Genomic DNA, 27,934 nt, shown 5'->3' with positions numbered 1-27,934 from the left:
CCTCGTTTGCTAAGTCAAACGACACCGCTGGTTCTGCTCACACTGCCCTACCCTGTGCTCTGACCTCTTTCTCCCTCTCTCTCCAGATGACATCTCGCGTCTTGTGACGGCCGGCCGCCCAACAACCTGCCCGCTTGACCCTATCCCCTCCTCTCTTCTCCAGACCATCTCCGGTGACCTTCTCCTTACCTCACCTCGCTCATCAACTCATCCCTGACCGCTGGCTACGTCCCTCCGTCTTCAAGAGAGCGAGAGTTGCACCCCTTCTGAAAAACCTACACTCGATCCCTCCGATGTCAACAACTACAGACCAGTATCCCTTCTTTCTTTTCTCTCCAAAACTCTTGAACGTGCCGTCCTTGGCCAGCTCTCCCGCTATCTCTCTCAGAATGACCTTCTTGATCCAAATCAGTCAGGTTTCAAGACTAGTCATTCAACTGAGACTGCTCTTCTCTGTATCACGGAGGCGCTCCGCACTGCTAAAGCTAACTCTCTCTCCTCTGCTCTCATCCTTCTAGACCTATCGGCTGCCTTCGATACTGTGAACCATCAGATCCTCCTCTCCACCCTCTCCGAGTTGGGCATCTCCGGCGCGGCCCACGCTTGGATTGCGTCCTACCTGACAGGTCGCTCCTACCAGGTGGCGTGGCGAGAATCCGTCTCCTCACCACGTGCTCTCACCACTGGTGTCCCCCAGGGCTCTGTTCTAGGCCCTCTCCTATTCTCGCTATACACCAAGTCACTTGGCTCTGTCATAACCTCACATGGTCTCTCCTATCATTGCTATGCAGACGACACACAATTAATCTTCTCCTTTCCCCCTTCTGACGACCAGGTGGCGAATCGCATCTCTGCATGTCTGGCAGACATATCAGTGTGGATGGCGGATCATCACCTCAAGCTGAACCTCGGCAAGACGGAGCTGCTCTTCCTCCCGGGGAAGGACTGCCCGTTCCATGATCTCGCCATCACGGTTGACAACTCCATTGTGTCCTCGTCCCAGAGCGCTAAGAACCTTGGCGTGATCCTGGACAACACCCTGTCGTTCTCAAATAACATCAAGGCGGTGGCCCGTTCCTGTAGGTTCATGCTCTACAACATCCGCAGAGTACGACCCTGCCTCACACAGGAAGCGGCGCAGGTCCTAATCCAGGCACTTGTCATCTCCCGTCTGGATTACTGCAACTCGCTGTTGGCTGGGCTCCCTGCCTGTGCCATTAAACCCCTACAACTCATCCAGAACGCCGCAGCCCGTCTGGTGTTCAACCTTCCCAAGTTCTCTCACGTCACCCCGCTCCTCCGCTCTCTCCACTGGCTTCCAGTTGAAGCTCGCATCCTCTACAAGACCATGGTGCTTGCCTACGGAGCTGTGAGGGGAACAGCACCTCAGTACCTCCAGGCTCTGATCAGGCCCTACACCCAAACAAGGGCACTGCGTTCATCCACCTCTGGCCTGCTCGCCTCCCTACCACTGAGGAAGTACAGTTCCCGCTCAGCCCAGTCAAAACTGTTCGCTGCTCTGGCCCCCCAATGGTGGAACAAACTCCCTCACGACGCCAGGACAGCGGAGTCAATCACCACCTTCCGGAGACACCTGAAACCCCACCTCTTTAAGGAATACCTAGGATAGGATAAAGTAATCCTTCTCTCCCCCCTCCCCCCTTAAAAGACCTAGATGCACTATTGTAAAGTGGCTGTTCCACTGGATGTCATAAGGTGAAAGCACCAATTTGTAAGTCGCTCTGGATAAGAGCGTCTGCTAAATGACTTAAATGTAAATGTAATGTAACTTCCTGACTGATGTCTTGAGATGTTGCTTCAATATATCCACATAATTTTCCTAACTCATGATGTCATCTATTTTGTGAAGTGCACCAGTCCCTCCTGCAGCAAAGCACCCCCACAACATGATGCTGCCACCCCTGTGCTTCACAGTTGGGATGGTGTTCTTCGGCTTGCAAGCATCCCCCTTTTTCCTCCAAACATAACGATGGTTATTATGGCCAAACAGTTATATTTTTGTTTCATCAGACCAGAGGACATTTCTCCAAAAAGTACGATCTTTGTCCCCATGTTGCAAACCGTAGTCTGGCTTTTTTATGGTGGTTTTGGAGCAGTGGCTTCTTCCTTGCTGAGCGGCCTTTCAAGTTATGTCGATATAGGACTCGTATTACTGTGGATATAGATACTTTTGTACTTGTTTCCTCCAGCATCTTCACAAGGTCATTTGCTGTTGTTCTGGGATTGATTTGCACATTTTGCACCAAAGTACGTTCATCTCTTGGAGACAGGTCGTGTCTCTTTCCTGAGCGGTATGACGGATGCGTGGTCCTGTGGTGTTTATACTTGCGTACTATTGTTTGTACAGATGAACGCGGTACCTTCAGGCATTTGGAAATTGCTCCCAAGGATGAACCACTTGTGGAGGTCTATAATTTTTTTCTGAGGTCTTGGCTGATTTCTTTTTATTTTCCCATGATGTCAAGCAAAGAGGCACTGAGATTGAAGGTAGGCCTTGAAATACATCCACAGGTACACCTCCAATTGACTCAAATGATTTCAATTAGCCTATCAGAAGCTTCTAAAGCCATGACATAATTTTCTGGAATTTTCCAAGCTGTTTAAAGGCACAGTCAACTTAGTGTATGTAAACTCCTGACCCACTGGAATTGTGATACAGTCTGTAAACAATTGTTGGAAAAATTAATTGTGTCATGCACACAGTAGATGTCCCAACCGACTTGCCAAAACAATAGTTTGTTAACAAGAAATGTGTGGAGTGGTTGAGAAACGAGTTTTAATGACTCCAACCTAAGGTTATGTAAACTTCCGACTTCAACTGTATATATAGTCTAGCTACTGTATTCAGGAGACAGAAAAACATACCGTTTATGTTAAACCAATAAATAAATAATAACTTTACCAACTGAACATTGCACACAAGGCAATAACCCTGGAGCCGATGGAGAGATCATGGTGTGATTAGTCGCCCTGGAGTGCGTGCTAATGAGGCAGTCTGGATGAGGTGACACTCACTGAGCCTGTGACAGCATCAGGGTTTGATTTATTGACCTGGAGCCAGTGTTAATGACGGGGCAGAGGCAGGACGCAGGGAAGGAGAGGGTGTTCTGCTTAAAACACATGACTGCTCTGCTCCCCCTCTCCTCCCTTTCCTGACACAACACTAAGTGCTGCTCCAGCAACGTTTGTTGTACTGGGAGGTGGTGATGGTGCTGTATGCATGGGACTGACGAGAGAGAGAGACAGAGACAGACAGACTGTCGCTGTGTGCTTCCTGTGTGTAGTTTGACAGCTCACTAAGCCAATGCATATTCATTACAATGGCTGCCGTGCTGTTATTGCCACATTAGAGTCAGGGAAGTCAAGGCCGTTTCTCACCTTATATATACTATATATGGAATAAGTCAAATGTTTGCCTCCTTGTGTGTTTTTATGGGCCTGTCATACAGAACCTGTCTGAGGAGGTTGTTGTTGTAAGGTACTATGTATCAACATGTTGTGACTGGTGTCATTACAGTGTTACTACACAGGTATAAGAACTGAAGAGAACTTAGTGTTACCAGTCTGCCCTCCACCCCTCAACACCCTGTCCTGAGCAGCTACATGACTTATCTAGCTAAATAACATGAATGACAGTATACTGTAAGTAGGACCCCCCCCCCTCCACCCCCTCCCCTCTCCACCTTCTCCCTCTCCACCCCTCACCTCTCCTTCCCACCCCTCTCCTCCCCTATCCACCCCTCACCTCTCCTTCCCACCCCTCTCCTCACCTCTCCACCCCTCACCTCTCCTAACCTCTCCTCTCCACCCCTCCATCCCCTCTCCACCCCCTCACCTCTCCTTCCCACCCCTCAACTCTCCTCTCCAACCCCTCTTCTCTCCACCCCTCACCTCACCTCTTCTCTCCAACCCCTCCACCCCCTCTCCTCACCTCTCCACCCCTCACCTCTCCACCCCTCACCTCTCCTCTCCACCACTCCACTCTCCTTTCCACCCCCTCACTTCACCTCTCCACCCCTCCTAGCTACCCCCTCACCCCTGCTCTCCACCCCCTCACCTCACCCCTCCTCTCCACTCCCTCACCTCCACCCCTCATCACTCCTCTCCACCCCCTCGCCTCTCCACCCCCTCACCTCTACTCTCTACTCCTCACCCCTGCTCTCCACCCCTCAACTCAACCTCTCCTCTCCACCCCTCACCTCTACTCTCTACTCCTCACCCCTGCTCTCCACCCCTCACCTCTCAACTCTCCTCTCCATCCCCTCACCCCTCCTCTCCACTCCCTCACCTCTCCACCCCTCACCTCTCCTCTCCACCCCCTCACCTCTACTCTCTACTCCTCACCCCTGCTCTCCACCCCCTCACCTCTCAACTCTCCTCTCCACCCCCCTCAACCCCTTGGCCAGACAGACCAGCTACATTATAAAGTAGTGTAGAGTAGAGTACCTCCTCATTTCCCCAGACAGAGCTCTTGCCTCCTCTGCTGTTAACAGGAGTGAGGGGCTGATATAAATAACTTTACATCCACCTCTAAACCAGGGTGCTGAGAGGAAATTACTTGGCTATGTATTGGTGTAGGCTAGCAGGGGGAATGAACGGGACATTACAAAACAATTCTCCCCCTGAGCTGTTCCCCTACAAAGCATGTGTTAATGCACAGGAGGGGGGGGGGGTATTTCTTTCTTTGGACTTCCCTTTGGAGTCAGTCCAGATACAGCCATTTGCACTGCAACACTGCCTCAATTCCAATCTACTGGCCTGCAACATTCTTAAGGAACAGGGACGTTGGTCACCAGTTGTTTTTCATTGCTATTCCTCTGTGTGTGTGGTATGAACTTGCAGGGCTGTACAACACTAATCACAGAGTAGGAGAGAAGAGCTGTTCACATCCCCAGCTCCACTGCTTACCCTGCCTACCCTGTTTATCCTGTTTACCCTGCCTACCCTGTTTATCCTGCTTACCCTGCCTACCCTGCTTACCCTGTTTACCCTGTTTACCCTGTTTATCCTGCTTACCCTGCTTACCCTGCCTACCCTGCTTACCCTGTTTATCCTGCTTACCCTGCCTACCCTGCTTACCCTGTTTACCCTGCCTACCCTGTTTATCCTGCTTACCCTGCTTACCCTGCTTACCCTGTTTACCCTGCCTACCCTGTTTATCCTGCTTACCCTGCCTACCCTGCTTACCCTGTTTATCCTGTTTACCCTGCCTACCCTGTTTACCCTGCCTACCCTGCTTACCCTGCTTATCCTGTTTACCCTGCTTACCCTGCCCACTCTGCCTACCCTGTTTACCCTGCCTACCCTGTTTACCCTGCCTACCCTGTTTACCCTGCCTACCCTGCTTACCCTGTTTATCCTGTTTACCCTGCCTACCCTGTTTACCCTGCCTACCCTGCTTATCCTGTTTACCCTGCTTACCCTGCCTACCCTGCTTACCCTGCCCACTCTGCCTACCCTGTTTACCCTGCCTACCCTGTTTACCCTGCCTACCCTGTTTACCCTGCTTACCCTGTTTACACCGCTTACCCTGTTTACACCGCTTACCCTGTTTACACTGCTTACCCTGTTTACACTGCTTACCCTGTTTACCCTGTTTACACTGCTTACCCTGTTTACACTGCTTACCCTGTTTACACTGCTTACCCTGTTTACCCTGTTTACACTGCTTACCCTGTTTACACTGCTTACCCTGTTTACACTGCTTATCCTGTTTACCCTGCCTACCCTGCTTACCCTGTTTACACTGCTTACCCTGTTTACACCGCTTACCCTGTTTACAATGCTTACAATGTTTACCCTGTTTACACTGCTTACCCTGTTTACACTGCTTACCCTGTTTACCCTGTTTACCCTGCCTACCCTGGTTACCCTGCTTACCCTGCTTACCCTGCCTACCTTACTTACCTTGCCTACCCTGTTTACACTGCTTACCCTGTTAACCCTGTCTACCCTGCTTACCCTGTTTACCCTGCTTACCCTGTTTACCCTGCCTACCCTGCTTACCCTGCCTACCCTGCTTACCCTGTTTACCCTGCCTACCCTGTTTACCCTGCCTACCTTACTTACCCTGTTTACCCTGTTTACCCTGTCTACCCTGTTTACCCTGCTTACTCTGCCTACCCTGCTAACCCTGCCTGCCCTGCTTACCCTGCCTACACAGCCTACCCTCTCTGCCCCACACATCCCTGTCAACAAACACATTATTTTACTCGCAAAGGTCATCTTGACCTTAAATCATTCTCACCAAGTTGAACTCACGTGGCCCCATGCATGCCTGGCTGGCTATCTCACAGGGAAGTAACTTCCCTGAGGTATCCTTCAGGCTAGTGATAGAAACCAGTCACAGTCACCATCATGCAGGCGTTCTCTGCTGCTGCAGTTCTCGTTGTGCCTATTGGACTACCTCTTGGCATGAGTTACATCTTTGTTTTCTAAATATACAGCCTTCCTTTCAGTCAGTCACAAGACTGGACTCACACTGTTCAGCACCAGTGTTGTGTTTTTATTTCAAATGCCAAAGATAATGTTGTTGAACAAGATTGTAATTTTCCATGACGAATCATTGTGAAACTTGCTTTAACTCTTTAAAAATATTTAGTTGTGACTGGTGTAAATACAATGTTACACAGGTATTTATTTATTTTATGTTTATTTAACTAGGCAAGTCAGCTAAGAACAAATTCTTATTTTCAATGACGGCCTATGAACAGTGGGTTATCTGCCTTGTTCAGGGGGCAGAACGACAGATTTTTACCTTGTCAGCTCGGGGATTCAATCTTGCAACCTTTCAGTTACTAGTCCAATGCCCCCCAGGTATAAGAACTGAAGAGAACTTAGTGTTACCAGTCTGCTCAACACCCTGTCCTGAGCAGCTACATGACTTATCTAGCTAAATAACATGAATGACAGTATACTGTAAGTAGGACCCCTCCCTCCCCTCTCCACCCTCTCACCTCACCTATTCTCTCCACCCCCCGACTCCACCATCTCATCTCTCCTCACCTCTCCTCTCTAACCCTCACCCCATCTCTCCACCCCACCTCTCCATCTCTCCTCTCCATACCCTCATCTCTCCTCTCCACCCCCTCACCTCATCTCTCCTTTCCACCCCTCACCCCACCTCTCCACCCTCTCACCTCCTCTCTACCCTTCACCCCACCTCTCCACCCTCTCACCCCACCTCTCCTCTCCACCCCCTCACCTCTCCTCTCCACTCCCTCACCTCATCTCTCTACACCACCTCAACTCTCCTCTCCACCCCCTCCCTTCTCCACCCCCTCATCTCATCTCTCCTCTCCACCGCCTCCCCTCTCCTCACCTCTCCTTTCCACCCTCTCACTTCACCTCTCCACCCCTCACCTCAACTCTCCTCTCCACCCCCCTCCCTTCTCCACCCCCTCTCCTCTCCACCCCCTCATCTCATCTCTCCTCTTCCCCACCTCCCCTCTCCTCACCTCTCCTCTCCACCCCCTCACTTCACCTCTCCACCCCCTCACCTCATCTCTCGTCTCCACCCCTCTCCTCACCTCTCCTCTCCACCCCCTCACTTCACCTCTCCACCCCCTCACCTCATCTCTCGTCTCCACCCCTTCTCCTCACCTCTCCTCTCCTCTCCACCCCCTCACTTCACCTCTCCATCCTCCATTGTTTTCTAAATAAACAGCCTTCAGTCAGTCACAAGACTGGACTCACACTGTTCAGCACCAATGTTGTGTTTTTATTTCAAATGCCAAAGATAATGTTGTTGAACTAGATTATAATTTTCCATTAAGAAAGATTATGGGACTTAATAGTATTTTTGTAGTAGTGGGAGTGGTTTAAATTGTTTTTACTTAAGCAAAGCAGTTAAATATAGTCAAAGTAACATTTTGTAAAATAATTGGTCTGATTACTTTGATTGACGACACTATCAACCTTATTACTTTGGATACAACAGAAGAAGGCCTGATTACCAACAATGATGAGACGGCCTACAGGGAGGAGGTGAGGGCCAGGGCGGAGTGGTGCCAGGAAAATAACAACAACACCAAGGAACTGAGGGAGCACGCCCACATCCACATAGACGGGATCACATTTGGAGAAGGTGAAAAGCTCTGAAATGGACCATCCACACAGACAGTGTGGTGAAGAAGAAATGTGGCTTGGCCCCTAAAACCCTCACAAACTTTTACAGATGCACAATTGAGAGCATCCTTTTGGGCTGTATCACCGCCTGGTATGGCAACTGCACCGCCCGCAATGGGGCGGCAGGGTAACCTAGTGGTTAGAGCGTTGGACTAGTAACCGGAAGGTTGCAAGTTCAAACCCCCGAGCTGACAAGGTACAAATCTGTCATTCTGCCCCTGAACAGGCAGTTAACCCACTGTTCCTAGGCCGTCATTGAAAATAAGAATTTGTTCTTAACTGACTAGTTAAATAAAGGTAAAATTAAATAAATAAAAAACGCAGGGCTCTCTAGAGGGTGGTGCGGTCTGCCCAATGCATCACCGGGGACACACTGCCTGCCCTCCACTACACCTACAGCACCCAATGTCATAGGAAGGCCGAAAAGATCATCAAGGACTTCAACCACGCGAGCCGCTGCCTGTTCACCCGCTATCATCAAGAAAGAGAGGTCAGTACAGGCGCATCAAAGCTGGGACAGAGAGACTGAAAAACAGCTTCTATCTCAAGGCCATCAGTCTGTTAAATAGCCATCACTAGCCGGATACCACCTGGTTCCTCAACCCTGCCAATTAGAGGTACATAGACATGGAACCACTGGTCACTTTAATAATGGAACTAGTCACTTTGTGAATTGTTAGATACTACCACACTGTTGGAGCTAGTAACACAAGCATTTCACTACATCTGCTAAATATGTGTATGTGACCAAAATGTGATTTGATTTGTGGGGCAGTTAGATCACGCATTTCATCATAAATAACTCCACTCACACTACTACACTTGTATATACTCTCCTACTAGAATACCTCAGTATATGAACTCTCCTACTACAATACCTCAGTATATCAACTCTCCTACTACAATACCTCAGTATATCAACTATCCTACTACAATACCTCAGTATATCAACTCTCCTACTACAATACCTCAGTATATCAACTCTCCTACTACAATACCTCAGTATATCAACTCTCCTACTAGAATACCTCAGTATATCAACTCTCCTACTAGAATACCTCAGTATATCAACTCTACTACTACAATACCTCAGTGTATCAACTCTCCTACTAGAATACCTCAGTGTATCAACTCTACTACTAGAATACCTCAGTATATGAACTCTATTAGAATACCTCAGTATATCAACTCTCCTACTAGAACACCTCAGTGTATCAACTCTCCTACTGGAATACCTCAGTATATCAACTCTCCTACTAGAATACCTCAGTATATCAACTCTCCTACTAGAATACCTCAGTATATGAACTCTACTAGAATACCTCAGTATATCAACTCTCCTACTACAATACCTCAGTATATGAACTCTCCTACTACAATACCTCAGTATATCAACTCTCCTACTAGAATACCGCAGTATATTAAGTCTACTACAATACCTCAGTATATCAACTCTCCTACTAGAATACCTCAGTATATGAACTCTACTAGAATACCTCAGTATATCAACTCTCCTACTAGAACACCTCAGTGTATCAACTCTCCTACTAGAATACCTCAGTATATCAACTCTCCTACTAGAATACCTCAGTATATCAACTCTCCTACTAGAATACCTCAGTATATGAACTCTACTAGAATACCTCAGTATATCAACTCTCCTACTACAATACCTCAGTATATGAACTCTCCTACTAGAATACCTCAGTATATGAACTCTATTAGAATACCTCAGTATATCAACTCTCCTACTAGAACACCTCAGTGTATCAACTCTCCTACTAGAATACCTCAGTATATCAACTCTCCTACTACAATACCTCAGTATATCAACTCTCCTACTACAATACCTCAGTATATCAACTCTCCTACTACAATACCTCAGTATATCAACTCTCCTACTACAATACCTCAGTATATCAACTCTCCTACAATACCTCAGTATATCAACTCTCCTACTAGAATACCTCAGTATATGAACTCTCCTACTACAATACCTCAGTATATGAACTCTCCTACTAGAATACCTCAGTATATCAACTCTCCTACTAGAATACCTCAGTATATGAACTCTACTAGAATACCTCAGTATATCAACTCTCCTACTACAATACCTCAGTATATCAACTCTCCTACTACAATACCTCAGTATATGAACTCTCCTACTACAATACCTCAGTATATCAACTCTCCTACTAGAATACCGCAGTATATCAAGTCTACTACAATACCTCAGTATATCAACTCTCCTACTAGAATACCTCAGTATATGAACTCTACTAGAATACCTCAGTATATCAACTCTCCTACTAGAACACCTCAGTGTATCAACTCTCCTACTAGAATACCTCAGTATATCAACTCTCCTACTAGAATACCTCAGTATATCAACTCTCCTACTAGAATACCTCAGTATATGAACTCTACTAGAATACCTCAGTATATCAACTCTCCTACTACAATACCTCAGTATATGAACTCTCCTACTAGAATACCTCAGTATATCAACTCTCCTACTAGAATACCTCAGTATATGAACTCTACTAGAATACCTCAGTATATCAACTCTCCTACTACAATACCTCAGTATATCAACTCTCCTACTACAATACCTCAGTATATCAACTCTCCGACTACAATACCTCAGTATATCAACTCTCCTACTAGAATACCTCAGTATATCAACTCTCCTACTAGAATACCTCAGTATATCAACTCTACTACTACAATACCTCAGTATATCAACTCTCCTACTAGAATACCTCAGTGTATCAACTCTCCTACTAGAATACCTCAGTGTATCAACTCTCCTACTAGAATACCTCAGTATATCAACTCTCCTACTACAATACCTCAGTATATCAACTCTCCTACTAGAATACCTCAGTATATCAACTCTCCTACTACAATACCTCAGTGTATCAACTCTCCTACTAGAATACCTCAGTGTATCAACTCTACTACTAGAATACCTCAGTGTATCAACTCTCCTACTAGAATACCTCAGTGTATCAACTCTACTACTAGAACACCTCAGTATATGAACTCTCCTACTACAATACCTCAGTATATCAACTCTCCTACTACAATACCTCAGTATATCAACTCTCCTACTACAATACCTCAGTATATCAACTCTCCTACTACAATACCTCAGTATATCAACTCTCCTACTACAATACCTCAGTATATCAACTCTCCTACTAGAATACCTCAGTATATCAACTCTACTACAATACCTCAGTATATCAACTCTCCTACTAGAATACCTCAGTATATGAACTCTATTAGAATACCTCAGTATATCAACTCTCCTACTAGAACACCTCAGTGTATCAACTCTCCTACTAGAATACCTCAGTATATCAACTCTCCTACTAGAATACCTCAGTATATCAACTCTCCTACTAGAATACCTCAGTATATGAACTCTACTAGAATACCTCAGTATATCAACTCTCCTACTACAATACCTCAGTATATGAACTCTCCTACTACAATACCTCAGTATATCAACTCTCCTACTAGAATACCGCAGTATATCAAGTCTACTACAATACCTCAGTATATCAACTCTCCTACTAGAATACCTCAGTATATGAACTCTACTAGAATACCTCAGTATATCAACTCTCCTACTAGAACACCTCAGTGTATCAACTCTCCTACTAGAATACCTCAGTATATCAACTCTCCTACTAGAATACCTCAGTATATCAACTCTCCTACTAGAATACCTCAGTATATGAACTCTACTAGAATACCTCAGTATATCAACTCTCCTACTACAATACCTCAGTGTATCAACTCTCCTACTAGAATACCTCAGTGTATCAACTCTACTACTAGAATACCTCAGTGTATCAACTCTCCTACTAGAATACCTCAGTGTATCAACTCTACTACTAGAACACCTCAGTATATGAACTCTCCTACTACAATACCTCAGTATATCAACTCTCCTACTACAATACCTCAGTATATCAACTCTCCTACTACAATACCTCAGTATATCAACTCTCCTACTACAATACCTCAGTATATCAACTCTCCTACTACAATACCTCAGTATATCAACTCTCCTACTACAATACCTCAGTATATCAACTCTCCTACTACAATACCTCAGTATATCAACTCTCCTACTAGAATACCTCAGTATATCAACTCTCCTACTAGAATACCTCAGTATATCAACTCTACTACAATACCTCAGTATATCAACTCTATTAGAATACCTCAGTATATCAACTCTCCTACTAGAACACCTCAGTGTATCAACTCTCCTACTAGAATACCTCAGTATATCAACTCTCCTACTAGAATACCTCAGTATATCAACTCTCCTACTAGAATACCTCAGTATATGAACTCTACTAGAATACCTCAGTATATCAACTCTCCTACTACAATACCTCAGTATATGAACTCTCCTACTACAATACCTCAGTATATCAACTCTCCTACTAGAATACCGCAGTATATCAAGTCTACTACAATACCTCAGTATATCAACTCTCCTACTAGAATACCTCAGTATATGAACTCTACTAGAATACCTCAGTATATCAACTCTCCTACTAGAACACCTCAGTGTATCAACTCTCCTACTAGAATACCTCAGTATATCAACTCTCCTACTAGAATACCTCAGTATATGAACTCTCCTACTAGAATACCTCAGTATATGAACTCTACTAGAATACCTCAGTATATCAACTCTCCTACTACAATACCTCAGTATATCAACTCTCCTACTACAATACCTCAGTATATCAACTCTCCGACTACAATACCTCAGTATATCAACTCTCCTACTAGAATACCTCAGTATATCAACTCTCCTACTAGAATACCTCAGTATATCAACTCTACTACTACAATACCTCAGTATATCAACTCTCCTACTAGAATACCTCAGTGTATCAACTCTCCTACTACAATACCTCAGTGTATCAACTCTCCTACTAGAATACCTCAGTATGTCAACTGTCCTACTAGAATACCTCAGTATATCAACTCTCCTACTACAATACCTCAGTATATCAACTCTCCTACTAGAATACCTCAGTATATCAACTCTCCTACTACAATACCTCAGTATATCAACTCTCCTACTACAATACCTCAGTATATCAACTCTCCTACTACAATACCTCAGTGTATCAACTCTCCTACTAGAATACCTCAGTATGTCAACTGTCCTACTAGAATACCTCAGTATATCAACTCTCCTACTACAATACCTCAGTATATGAACTCTCCTACTACAATACCTCAGTATATGAACTCTCCTACTAGAATACCTCAGTATGTCAACTCTCCTACTAGAATACCTCAGTATATCAACTCTCCTACTAGAATACCTCAGTATATCAACTCTCCTACTAGAATACCTCAGTATATGAACTCTACTAGAATACCTCAGTATATCAACTCTCCTACTACAATACCTCAGTATATGAACTCTCCTACTACAATACCTCAGTATATCAACTCTCCTACTAGAATACCTCAGTATATGAACTCTACTAGAATACCTCAGTATATCAACTCTCCTACTAGAACACCTCAGTGTATCAACTCTCCTACTAGAATACCTCAGTATATCAACTCTCCTACTAGAATAGCTCAGTATATCAACTCTCCTACTAGAATACCTCAGTATATGAAATCTACTAGAATACCTCAGTATATCAACTCTCCTACTACAATACCTCAGTATATGAACTCTCCTACTAGAATACCTCAGTATATCAACTCTCCTACTAGAATACCTCAGTATATGAACTCTACTAGAATACCTCAGTATATCAACTCTCCTACTACAATACCTCAGTATATCAACTCTCCTACTACAATACCTCAGTATATCAACTCTCCGACTACAATACCTCAGTATATCAACTCTCCTACTAGAATATCTCAGTATATCAACTCTCCTACTAGAATACCTCAGTATATCAACTCTACTACTACAATACCTCAGTATATCAACTCTCCTACTAGAATACCTCAGTGTATCAACTCTCCTACTAGAATACCTCAGTGTATCAACTCTCCTACTAGAATACCTCAGTATATCAACTCTCCTACTACAATACCTCAGTATATCAACTCTCCTACTAGAACACCTCAGTATATCAACTCTCCGACTACAATACCTCAGTATATCAACTCTCCTACTAGAATACCTCAGTATATCAACTCTCCTACTAGAATACCTCAGTATATCAACTCTCCTACTACAATACCTCAGTATATCAACTCTCCTACTAGAATACCTCAGTGTATCAACTCTCCTACTAGAATACCTCAGTATGTCAACTCTCCTACTAGAATACCTCAGTATATCAACTCTCCTACTACAATACCTCAGTATATCAACTCTCCTACTAGAATACCTCAGTATATCAACTCTCCTACTACAATACCTCAGTATATCAACTCTCCTACTAGAATACCTCAGTATATCAACTCTCCTACTAGAATACCTCAGTATATCAACTCTCCTACTACAATACCTCAGTGTATCAACTCTCCTACTAGAATACCTCAGTGTATCAACTCTACTACTAGAATACCTCAGTGTATCAACTCTCCTACTAGAATACCTCAGTGTATCAACTCTACTACTAGAACACCTCAGTATATGAACTCTCCTACTACAATACCTCAGTATATCAACTCTCCTACTACAATACCTCAGTATATCAACTCTCCTACTACAATACCTCAGTATATCAACTCTCCTACTACAATACCTCAGTATATCAACTCTCCTACTACAATACCTCAGTATATCAACTCTCCTACTACAATACCTCAGTATATCAACTCTCCTACTACAATACCTCAGTATATCAACTCTCCTACTAGAATACCTCAGTATATCAACTCTCCTACTAGAATACCTCAGTATATCAACTCTACTACAATACCTCAGTATATCAACTCTACTACAATACCTCAGTATATCAACTCTCCTACTAGAATACCTCAGTATATGAACTCTATTAGAATACCTCAGTATATCAACTCTCCTACTAGAACACCTCAGTGTATCAACTCTCCTACTAGAATACCTCAGTATATCAACTCTCCTACTAGAATACCTCAGTATATCAACTCTCCTACTAGAATACCTCAGTATATGAACTCTACTAGAATACCTCAGTATATCAACTCTCCTACTACAATACCTCAGTATATGAACTCTCCTACTACAATACCTCAGTATATCAACTCTCCTACTAGAATACCGCAGTATATCAAGTCTACTACAATACCTCAGTATATCAACTCTCCTACTAGAATACCTCAGTATATGAACTCTACTAGAATACCTCAGTATATCAACTCTCCTACTAGAACACCTCAGTGTATCAACTCTCCTACTAGAATACCTCAGTATATCAACTCTCCTACTAGAATACCTCAGTATATCAACTCTCCTACTAGAATACCTCAGTATATGAACTCTACTAGAATACCTCAGTATATCAACTCTCCTACTACAATACCTCAGTATATGAACTCTCCTACTAGAATACCTCAGTATATCAACTCTCCTACTAGAATACCTCAGTGTATCAACTCTCCTACTAGAATACCTCAGTGTATCAACTCTCCTACTAGAATACCTCAGTATATCAACTCTCCTACTACAATACCTCAGTATATCAACTCTCCTACTAGAACACCTCAGTATATCAACTCTCCGACTACAATACCTCAGTATATCAACTCTCCTACTAGAATACCTCAGTATATCAACTCTCCTACTAGAATACCTCAGTATATCAACTCTCCTACTACAATACCTCAGTATATCAACTCTCCTACTAGAATACCTCAGTGTATCAACTCTCCTACTAGAATACCTCAGTATGTCAACTCTCCTACTAGAATACCTCAGTATATCAACTCTCCTACTACAATACCTCAGAATATCAACTCTCCTACTAGAATACCTCAGTATATCAACTCTCCTACTACAATACCTCAGTATATCAACTCTCCTACTAGAATACCTCAGTATATCAACTCTCCTACTAGAATACCTCAGTATATCAACTCTCCTACTACAATACCTCAGTGTATCAACTCTCCTACTAGAATACCTCAGTGTATCAACTCTCCTACTAGAATACCTCAGTGTATCAACTCTACTACTAGAACACCTCAGTATATGAACTCTCCTACTACAATACCTCAGTATATCAACTCTCCTACTACAATACCTCAGTATATCAACTCTCCTACTACAATACCTCAGTATATCAACTCTCCTACTACAATACCTCAGTATATCAACTCTCCTACTACAATACCTCAGTATATCAACTCTCCTACTACAATACCTCAGTATATCAACTCTCCTACTACAATACCTCAGTATATCAACTCTCCTACTAGAATACCTCAGTATATCAACTCTCCTACTAGAATACCTCAGTATATCAACTCTACTACAATACCTCAGTATATCAACTCTCCTACTAGAATACCTCAGTATATGAACTCTATTAGAATACCTCAGTATATAAACTCTCCTACTAGAACACCTCAGTGTATCAACTCTCCTACTAGAATACCTCAGTATATCAACTCTCCTACTAGAATACCTCAGTATATCAACTCTCCTACTAGAATACCTCAGTATATGAACTCTACTAGAATACCTCAGTATATCAACTCTCCTACTACAATACCTCAGTATATGAACTCTCCTACTACAATACCTCAGTATATCAACTCTCCTACTAGAATACCGCAGTATATCAAGTCTACTACAATACCTCAGTATATCAACTCTCCTACTAGAATACCTCAGTATATGAACTCTACTAGAATACCTCAGTATATCAACTCTCCTACTAGAACACCTCAGTGTATCAACTCTCCTACTAGAATACCTCAGTATATCAACTCTCCTACTAGAATACCTCAGTATATCAACTCTCCTACTAGAATACCTCAGTATATGAACTCTACTAGAATACCTCAGTATATCAACTCTCCTACTACAATACCTCAGTATATGAACTCTCCTACTAGAATACCTCAGTATATCAACTCTCCTACTAGAATACCTCAGTATATGAACTCTACTAGAATACCTCAGTATATCAACTCTCCTACTACAATACCTCAGTATATCAACTCTCCTACTACAATACCTCAGTATATCAACTCTCCGACTACAATACCTCAGTATATCAACTCTCCTACTAGAATACCTCAGTGTATCAACTCTCCTACTAGAATACCTCAGTATGTCAACTCTCCTACTAGAATACCTCAGTATATCAACTCTCCTACTACAATACCTCAGTATATCAACTCTCCTACTACAATACCTCAGTATATCAACTCTCCTACTAGAATACCTCAGTATATCAACTCTCCTACTACAATACCTCAGTATATCAACTATCCTACTAGAATACCTCAGTATATCAACTCTCCTACTAGAATACCTCAGTATATCAACTCTCCTACTACAATACCTCAGTATATCAACTCTACTACTACAATACCTTAGTATATCAACTCTCCTACTAGAATACCTCAGTGTATCAACTCTCCTACTAGAATACCTCAGTGTATCAACTCTCCTACTAGAATACCTCAGTATATCAACTCTCCTACTACAATACCTCAGTATATCAACTCTCCTACTAGAATACCGCAGTATATCAAGTCTACTACAATACCTCAGTATATCAACTCTCCTACTAGAATACCTCAGTATATGAACTCTACTAGAATACCTCAGTATATCAACTCTCCTACTAGAACACCTCAGTGTATCAACTCTCCTACTAGAATACCTCAGTATATCAACTCTCCTACTAGAATACCTCAGTATATCAACTCTCCTACTAGAATACCTCAGTATATGAACTCTACTAGAATACCTCAGTATATCAACTCTCCTACTACAATACCTCAGTATATGAACTCTCCTACTAGAATACCTCAGTATATCAACTCTCCTACTAGAATACCTCAGTGTATCAACTCTCCTACTAGAATACCTCAGTGTATCAACTCTCCTACTAGAATACCTCAGTATATCAACTCTCCTACTACAATACCTCAGTATATCAACTCTCCTACTAGAACACCTCAGTATATCAACTCTCCGACTACAATACCTCAGTATATCAACTCTCCTACTAGAATACCTCAGTATATCAACTCTCCTACTAGAATACCTCAGTATATCAACTCTCCTACTACAATACCTCAGTATATCAACTCTCCTACTAGAATACCTCAGTGTATCAACTCTCCTACTAGAATACCTCAGTATGTCAACTCTCCTACTAGAATACCTCAGTATATCAACTCTCCTACTACAATACCTCAGTATATCAACTCTCCTACTAGAATACCTCAGTATATCAACTCTCCTACTACAATACCTCAGTATATCAACTCTCCTACTAGAATACCTCAGTATATCAACTCTCCTACTAGAATACCTCAGTATATCAACTCTCCTACTACAATACCTCAGTGTATCAACTCTCCTACTAGAATACCTCAGTGTATCAACTCTCCTACTAGAATACCTCAGTGTATCAACTCTACTACTAGAACACCTCAGTATATGAACTCTCCTACTACAATACCTCAGTATATCAACTCTCCTACTACAATACCTCAGTATATCAACTCTCCTACTACAATACCTCAGTATATCAACTCTCCTACTACAATACCTCAGTATATCAACTCTCCTACTACAATACCTCAGTATATCAACTCTCCTACTACAATACCTCAGTATATCAACTCTCCTACTACAATACCTCAGTATATCAACTCTCCTACTAGAATACCTCAGTATATCAACTCTCCTACTAGAATACCTCAGTATATCAACTCTACTACAATACCTCAGTATATCAACTCTCCTACTAGAATACCTCAGTATATGAACTCTATTAGAATACCTCAGTATATCAACTCTCCTACTAGAACACCTCAGTGTATCAACTCTCCTACTAGAATACCTCAGTATATCAACTCTCCTACTAGAATACCTCAGTATATCAACTCTCCTACTAGAATACCTCAGTATATGAACTCTACTAGAATACCTCAGTATATCAACTCTCCTACTACAATACCTCAGTATATGAACTCTCCTACTACAATACCTCAGTATATCAACTCTCCTACTAGAATACCGCAGTATATCAAGTCTACTACAATACCTCAGTATATCAACTCTCCTACTAGAATACCTCAGTATATGAACTCTACTAGAATACCTCAGTATATCAACTCTCCTACTAGAACACCTCAGTGTATCAACTCTCCTACTAGAATACCTCAGTATATCAACTCTCCTACTAGAATACCTCAGTATATCAACTCTCCTACTAGAATACCTCAGTATATGAACTCTACTAGAATACCTCAGTATATCAACTCTCCTACTACAATACCTCAGTATATGAACTCTCCTACTAGAATACCTCAGTATATCAACTCTCCTACTAGAATACCTCAGTATATGAACTCTACTAGAATACCTCAGTATATCAACTCTCCTACTACAATACCTCAGTATATCAACTCTCCTACTACAATACCTCAGTATATCAACTCTCCGACTACAATACCTCAGTATATCAACTCTCCTACTAGAATACCTCAGTGTATCAACTCTCCTACTAGAATACCTCAGTATGTCAACTCTCCTACTAGAATACCTCAGTATATCAACTCTCCTACTACAATACCTCAGTATATCAACTCTCCTACTACAATACCTCAGTATATCAACTCTCCTACTAGAATACCTCAGTATATCAACTCTCCTACTACAATACCTCAGTATATCAACTATCCTACTAGAATACCTCAGTATATCAACTCTCCTACTAGAATACCTCAGTATATCAACTCTCCTACTACAATACCTCAGTATATCAACTCTACTACTACAATACCTTAGTATATCAACTCTCCTACTAGAATACCTCAGTGTATCAACTCTCCTACTAGAATACCTCAGTGTATCAACTCTCCTACTAGAATACCTCAGTATATCAACTCTCCTACTACAATACCTCAGTATATCAACTCTCCTACTAGAACACCTCAGTATATCAACTCTCCGACTACAATACCTCAGTATATCAACTCTCCTACTAGAATACCTCAGTATATCAACTCTCCTACTAGAATACCTCAGTATATCAACTCTCCTACTACAATACCTCAGTATATCAACTCTCCTACTAGAATACCTCAGTGTATCAACTCTCCTACTAGAATACCTCAGTATGTCAACTCTCCTACTAGAATACCTCAGTATATCAACTCTCCTACTACAATACCTCAGTATATCAACTCTCCTACTAGAATACCTCAGTATATCAACTCTCCTACTAGAATACCTCAGTATATCAACTCTCCTACTACAATACCTCAGTATATCAACTCTCCTACTAGAATACCTCAGTATATCAACTCTCCTACTACAATACCTCAGTATATCAACTCTCCTACTAGAATACCTCAGTATATCAACTCTCCTACTACAATACCTCAGTATATCAACTCTCCTACTACAATACCTCAGTATATCAACTCTCCTACTACAATACCTCAGTGTATCAACTCTCCTACTAGAATACCTCAGTATGTCAACTCTCCTACTAGAATACCTCAGTATATCAACTCTCCTACTACAATACCTCAGTATATGAACTCTCCTACTACAATACCTCAGTATATGAACTCTCCTACTAGAATACCTCAGTATGTCAACTCTCCTACTAGAATACCTCAGTATATCAACTCTCCTACTAGAATACCTCAGTATATCAACTCTCCTACTACAATACCTCAGTATATCAACTCTACTAGAATACCTCAGTGTATCAACTCTACTAGAATACCTCAGTATATCAACTCTACTAGAATACCTCAGTATATCAACTCGCTTGCTGTCGCAAGTCCCATTAATGACATGAAGAGCAACAGTGTATCAGCTGTGGTGATAAGACTGTTGCTTTAGTTCTGTTTCTTTTGGATAGAGAAAGATGCTAATGAAATGAGATAACATGACCTTGACCCACATCTGTGAAATCTGGTGTTACACAACCCACTGTTTGTGCGGAGATAATCGTTTAACGAGACTTGCTGTGGCCCCAGGCACAGTTGCTCCCATTATTTGTGACTTTGATCTCACTTAGTTGCCATCTTGCACCATATTCTAAAATACAACGCTTGTATTCCCAGTATGCACTGCACTATTAAAACAAATTCAATGCTGTTGTTTAGTGTGCGACAACGTGTCACACAAACAGAACATTTGATTAACTGAGTAACTTCATTTGTGATGGCAGTGTTTAATCAATTGTCTCCTATATATCTAATTTTGATAAATTCATTGTAAATGTCAATTTTTGTTACTTGATAACATTTGGATAACATTGTGTACAGGATGTTCTTCTTACCCTAGCAGAAAAGAGCAGAGTTTATCTAGCAGGCTGTTTATTAGAAGTGAACAGGTTCTCTGTAAAGGGGTAAAAGGGGTTATCGTGTGTTCCTGTGGTGTAGACCCACTGAGATCTGATGATCTTTGTTGTTTAACATTGTGGTTCTGCTCTGCTCCCAGTGTGAAGAAATAGCCATGTTTCTGATGGCACATCATCACACTCCATGTTGATGTTCAAATTAGACCGTTCTCTCCCTCACTATGCAACACCCTGCTGCTGTGAATGTAGCTCTGAGTCTCTCCCTACCTCTCTCTCTCTCTCTCTCCCTACCTCTCTCTACCTCTCTCTCTCTCTCTCTCTTTCTGCTCTCGCTGTAGCTCTCTCTCTGTGGCTCTCTCTCTGTAATTCTTTCTCTGTGGCTCTCTCTCTGTAATTCTCTCTCTCTGTGGCTCTCTCTCTGTAGTTCTCTCTGTGGCTCTCTCTTTGTAGCTCTCTCTCTCTGTGGCTCTCTCTCTGTGGCTCTCTCTCTAGCTCTCTCTATGTGGCTCTCTCTCTGTGGCTCTCTCTGTAGCTCTCTCTCTGTGGCTCTCTCTCTGTAGCTCTCTCTGTGGCTCTCTCTGTGGCTCTCTCTGTAGCTCTCTCTCTGTGGCTCTCTCTGTAGCTCTCTCTGTGGCTCTCTCTCTCTGTAGCTCTCTCTGTAGCTCTCTCTCTGTGGCTCTCTCTCTGTGGCTCTCTCTCTGTGGTTCTCTCTCTGTAGCTCTCTCTCTGTGGCTCTCTGTGGCTCTCTCTCTCTGTAGCTCTCTCTGTGGCTCTCTCTGTGGCTCTCTCTCTGTGGCTGTCTGTGGCTCTCTCTCTGTAGCTCTCTCTCTGTGGCTCTCTGTGGCTCTCCGTGGCTCTCTCTGTAGCTCTCTCTGTGGCTCTCTCTCTGTAGCTCTCTCTCTGTGGCTCTCTCTCTCTGTAGCTCTCTCTGTAGCTCTCTCTTCCTCCTCCCCCCTCCCCTCTCTCTCTCTTTCTCCTTGCTCTCTTTCTTTCTCATATTGGTTTTAGAATCAGGTGGTATTTATTCTTGGTCTTGACTTAGCCTTCATACCGCCACGTCAGTGTTTCGGTATCACATTAGTGTTATGTCTATGACCTGAAACAATATGTAACAGAGCTTCATGTCAGATACACTGCTGTTATACAACTGTAGTAGTGGGGTGTCAAATAAACCAAACCAGACAGCAGGGACACCATACTGTATGCTTCAATGCACGTCTGTTCGTCGTCTGATCGCCGAAGCTATCGCAGGCTTTATGGTGCGTTTGACAGACTACAAACATTAAACCTACTACATTGCCTATCATGGTGAATACAGAGTGTAATACCTCAGTATTGTACTTCTGTATTACAGTTGTCATATGCTGAGATATTCTCCCTCTTCAGTGCAGTGAGTCCTGAGCCAAATAGAATGGCTGCATGGCGCATGACTCATGTTTTCAGCCGAGCTGCTCGGTGACACAGACAGACGAAGTAAAGGACGTGTTAGGCTTCTGATCTGATCTGCTGCATAGCCTGCATACTGAACATAATGGGGGGAACCTAGCCGACTGAGAGAGAGGATGTGCTCTGTACTGTACCGTAAGCCTTCTACCCCCAGCGCTCGGCCCCTGCTCTCTTCCAGCCCCATCCCTGTGATCTCAGATCCAGCCCTATACCCTCTAGCCCCAGTCCTATACCCCATAGAATACCCGAGTCACGACCCTCACCTGTCTCCCCCAGCTCCATCCCTTGTCCAAGTTCAGAGATCCTGCCTTCAGCCCCCTCTCTCTCCTATCTCCCTCCCAATCCTCCCAGCTCCATCCCCCGCTCCTCCTCCTAAGGTCCTCATGGAGGTCAAGGTGCTGTGTGTCTGCTGTGAGAGGAGAGGCAGCAGCAGAAGGCAAGGTGAACTGGAATCAACGCATGTCATTGTGCTGTGTGGTAGAGAGAGAGAGAGAGAGAGAGAGAGAACAAAAGAGAGGAGGAGAGCGAGAGAGGAGGAGAGCGAGCTAGGAGAGGGAGAGAGAAAGAGGCTCCACTCCGCTCACATCGCAGGCTGACTGGCTCGCACGCTCACTGTTGACGAATGAGCTGTCTACCCGTGTGGCTGGGAAACGGTGGCTTGTGACAAGGCAAGCTGGGGAGAGAGAGGAACATGAACGTAATGCGTACCTTGCCTCGCTTGCTTTCAGATACCGGCCAGAAGAAGAGTCAAGAGAAGAAGGATGGCAGCAGACGCATGTCGTTCCAGAGACCCAAAGGAACCATTGAGTATGCTGTAAGTAAACAGAGAGACTCTGTCTGGGTGTTTTAATGCTTTTTACTGCTCCTGCTGCTGCTGTTGTGCTGCTCTGTGTGTCTACTGGCTGTTGCCTTAGTCTGAGCTACTGTTGTGGTGTTGTGTTATGAAAAGGAACCTGGCCATGCTGGCTCAAATCGTTAGATGAGAGAGTGTGTGTGTGTGTGTGTGTGTGTGTGTGTGTGTGTGTGTGTGTGTGTGTGTGTGTGTGTGTGTGTGTGTGTGTGTGGAGGGAGGGAGAGAACGAACGAAGCGTTTAGTATTTTACAGTTGCACGTGTGCAACGCTCAGTGTCTGTTTACATAAAGGGGGACTTTATATGACCAGCCAGAGCTATTGCCTTTCTACCGTATGATGGAGATGTATTCTAATAGATTAGACTTGTATCAATCCTGCTCCATTCTGCATTCTGATGTATAGGAGGAGAGAGGACTGTAGCTGTGTACGTATGTACGAACCGAGAGAGAGAGAGAAGAGAGAGAGAGACACAGTCAGAATGTGTAGTCTATATGTTATCGTTCATTCTGTGTGGTGCTTAGCAGTGAGCATTCCACCACTGTTTACGAATGACCATCCACCTGGTGTTGTCATTGCTATTCATTTGCCATCTCTGTTTGGTGTGAGAGTGAGACAGAGAGACAGACCGGATGATCTGAAAATGGAGTCTGTCTCTGCTGCTGCTCTGGCTGGTAGTGTTCTTGAAATGACCCTCAAATCCAGCTTCAGTCAGACAGGTTTCTCTCTTTCTTCTCTTCTCTCCCATGTAACACTGCATGGGGAGCGGAATGCTGTGGAGCTCGATCAGCCTGGCCGGAGAGGAGAGGAGAGGAGAGGGAGGGAGGGAGGGAGGGAGGGAGGGAGGGAGGGAGGGAGGGAGGGAGGAGGGAGGGGGGGGGGAGGGAGGGAGGGAGGGAGGGAGGGAGGGAGAGAGAGAGAGAGAGAGAGAGAGAGAGAGAGAGAGAGAGTTGGGGGGTGGGAGCGAGAGAGAGAGAGGGAGGGATGGAAGAAACTGATGGACCTTGTTTGATGACATGGTTCAGCATCTGGAGACATTTTTCTCCCCACTATATTTCCTCTCTCTTTTAGTAATTGTCCTGCTACTTTGATTCAGCAGTGATTGTGTGCGTGATCCCAATGCTTTCTGTTATCTCTGTTGCACTTGGAAAGTTTTATACAGGTGTCATTCAGAACAGCCCCTGCCCCCACCTCTCATTCACTCTGTGCCAAAGGGTGATGAACACGGGTGATGGGCAACAGGGTGATGGACAAGCCAGTTATTTTATGCTGGGGTGTGAAATAGAGGTCGACCGATTAATCGGAATGGACGATTAATTAGGGCCGATTTCAAGTTTTCATAACAATCGGAAATCGGTATTTTTTTGGCCGATTTGGCCGATTATTTTTTTTTTTTAACACCTTTATTTAATCTTTATTTAACTAGGCAAGTCAGTTAAGAACACATTCTTATTTTCAATGATGGCCTAGGAACGGTGGGTTAACTGCCTCGTTCAGGGGCAGAACAACAGATTTTTACCTCGTCAGCTTGGGGGATTCAATCTTGCAACCTTATGTAACGGATGTGAAACAGCTAGCTTAGTTAGCGGTGTGCGCTAAATAGCGTTTCAATCGGTGACGTCACTTGCTCTGAGACCTTGAAGTAGTAATTCCCCTTGCTCTGCAAGGGCCACGGCTTTTGTGGAGCGATGGGTAACGACGTTTCGCGGGTGACTGTTGTTGATGTGTGCAGAGGGTCCCTGGTTCGCGCCCGGGTATGGGCGAGGGGACGGTCTAAAGTTATACTGTTACACTTACAGTTAACTAGTCCAATGCTCTAACCACCTGATTACATTGCACTCCACGAGGAGCCTGCCTGTTACGCGAATGCAGTAAGTCAAGGTAAGTTGCTAGCTAGCATTCAACTTATCTTATCAACTTAGTGTGCAGTACTAAGTCTTATCTTCAATCATAATCACTAGTTAACTACACGTGGTTGAAGATATTACTAGTTTATCTAGCGTGTCCTGCGTTGCATATAATCGATGCGGTGTGTATCGTTGCTCCAATGTGTACCTAACCATAAACCTCAATGCCTTTCTTAAAATCAATACACAGAAGTATATATTTTTAAAACTGCATATTTAGCTAAAAGAAATCCAGGTTAGCAGGCAATATTAACCAGGTGAAATTGTGTCACTTCTCTTGCGTTCATTGCACGCAGAGTCAGTGTATATGCAACAGTTTGGGCCACCTAATTTGCCAGAATTTTACGTAATTGTGATATAACATTGAAGGTTGTGTAATGTAACAGGAATATTTAGACTTATGGATGCCACCCGTTAGATAAAATACGGAACGGTTCCGTATTTCACTGAAAGAATAAACGTCTTGTTTTCAAGATGATAGTTTCTGGATTCGACCATATTAATGACCTAAGGCTCGTATTTCTCTGTGTTATTATGTTATAACTAAGTCTATGATTTGATAGAGCAGTCTGACTGAGCGGTGGTAGACAGCAGCAGGCTCGTAAGCATTCATTCAAACAGCACTTTCTGTCTCTCTCTCTCTCTCTTTCTCTCTCTCTCTATCTCTCTGTTTCTCTCTCCATCCTCGTTCTCTCTCTGTCTATACTCTTTCTCTCTCTATCTCCCATGGTAAGGATTCCAGAAAATATTGTGATGATGGAGGGAACCATGCCAACGGTTGCGTGAACTTTCCAGTCATGACATGCTGCAACACCGCCCTTAGAGAGTGTTTAAGGTTGTGTGGCATGGCTGCCTCCATCCGCCACACACACACACACACACACACACACACACACACACACACACACACACGTGTGCCGCGCACAGAGACACACACGCACACAGCACCCATCCTACGAGATAGCCCTACATGCATGGAAACTTTCCCAGTGATTGAGAAGCGGCTTTATCTTAAACTGTTCTTCCACGCTGTGCTGTGCTGCACTGGGCCTGGGGACGGACAGCTACTGTTTCCATCTGTTCTCACCAGATAGACACGTTTATAATCCTCTGCCTGGTGCCTACAGAAAAGAAAAGGAAGGCTTTGTCACTTTATCAAATATTGTGATCGCTCGTTTTTAGACAAAAAAATAAACCTCAATATTTGCCTTCTCATTCTGATGGGCACACCTATTGGCTGATCTTCAGCCAATTAAAACTGGTGTTTGTTTGAACTCCAGGAAGTAGAGGGGAATGGAATGGAACAGACTGAAACATTATTTTGTTCAAATATCATTTGATTTGGGAGGAATTAAGCGAATTGAATTGCACCTAAATTGGCCATTTTAAATGATAGGAATCATATAATATTCAAATAATATAGTACATAACATCCGATTTGGACCCAAAACATTCTAACAATGAGTAAGACATGGATCAAATTATGGATCAAATTATATTTCAACAAAATAATGTTGCAGGAATGCCTATCTTATCTGTTTCTAAAAACAGAAACGATTTCAGAACATTCTGAGATGGTGGGTTTCGAAATCCTCTTTCTTGTGATTTTTGAGGTGGAACGACCCTACAGCAACGGTAGGAGACATTTAATGTGTCTTAATACTGCAGTTAATGACTCAACACATGTTCCAATTGTGTGGAATTTTACCACAGTGTGAGGTAAGGACTCCTAATGACTGTAGTATGCACTGTGCCGCGATGCAAGAAGGTTGTGTGTGTGTGTGTGTGTGTGTGTGTGTGTGTTGAATTGATTACTAGAAATGGAGTCAGTCAGAGGGGGGACTGGATCCTCACAATCACTCCTATTGATACAATTATTCACACTGGTGTGGTGGTAGTGGGGGACCAGAATGGGCCCACTGTTTCAGGCTTTTCACATCTGTATGTATGTGAGAGAGGGAGTTGTCACAATAACAACTCTGAGGAGCAGCAGTCAAATGTCAACGCATGTACTGCAGCTCCACTATCTTACTATAGCACCATGCTTATTGGAGATGTAGTAGTCATGGCAATGC

The 27,934-nt window shown here is 43.3% G+C and overlaps 1 protein-coding gene across 5 annotated transcripts in view; it reads left to right on the top strand.

Moving 5' to 3' along the window:
* The window catches only part of oxr1a (oxidation resistance 1a), a 216,624-nt gene that overhangs the window by 129,901 nt on the left and 58,789 nt on the right, over positions 1–27,934 (top strand). For 4 of the 5 annotated variants that reach the window (XM_065008776.1, XM_065008771.1, XM_065008781.1 and 1 more), the window contains one exon: positions 23,831–23,916. In XM_065008776.1, the coding sequence (XP_064864848.1) occupies positions 23,831–23,916 (86 nt within the window). Of the gene's footprint in view, positions 1–8,619; positions 8,639–23,830; positions 23,917–27,934 lie in introns of those variants that run through there. The other variant, XM_065008782.1, reaches the window with a different exon arrangement.

This window comes from Oncorhynchus nerka, linkage group LG3, assembly GCF_034236695.1.
Source record: "Oncorhynchus nerka isolate Pitt River linkage group LG3, Oner_Uvic_2.0, whole genome shotgun sequence".
Lineage (NCBI taxonomy): Eukaryota > Metazoa > Chordata > Actinopteri > Salmoniformes > Salmonidae > Oncorhynchus > Oncorhynchus nerka.
This window is presented reverse-complemented; position numbering and strand designations above follow the sequence as displayed.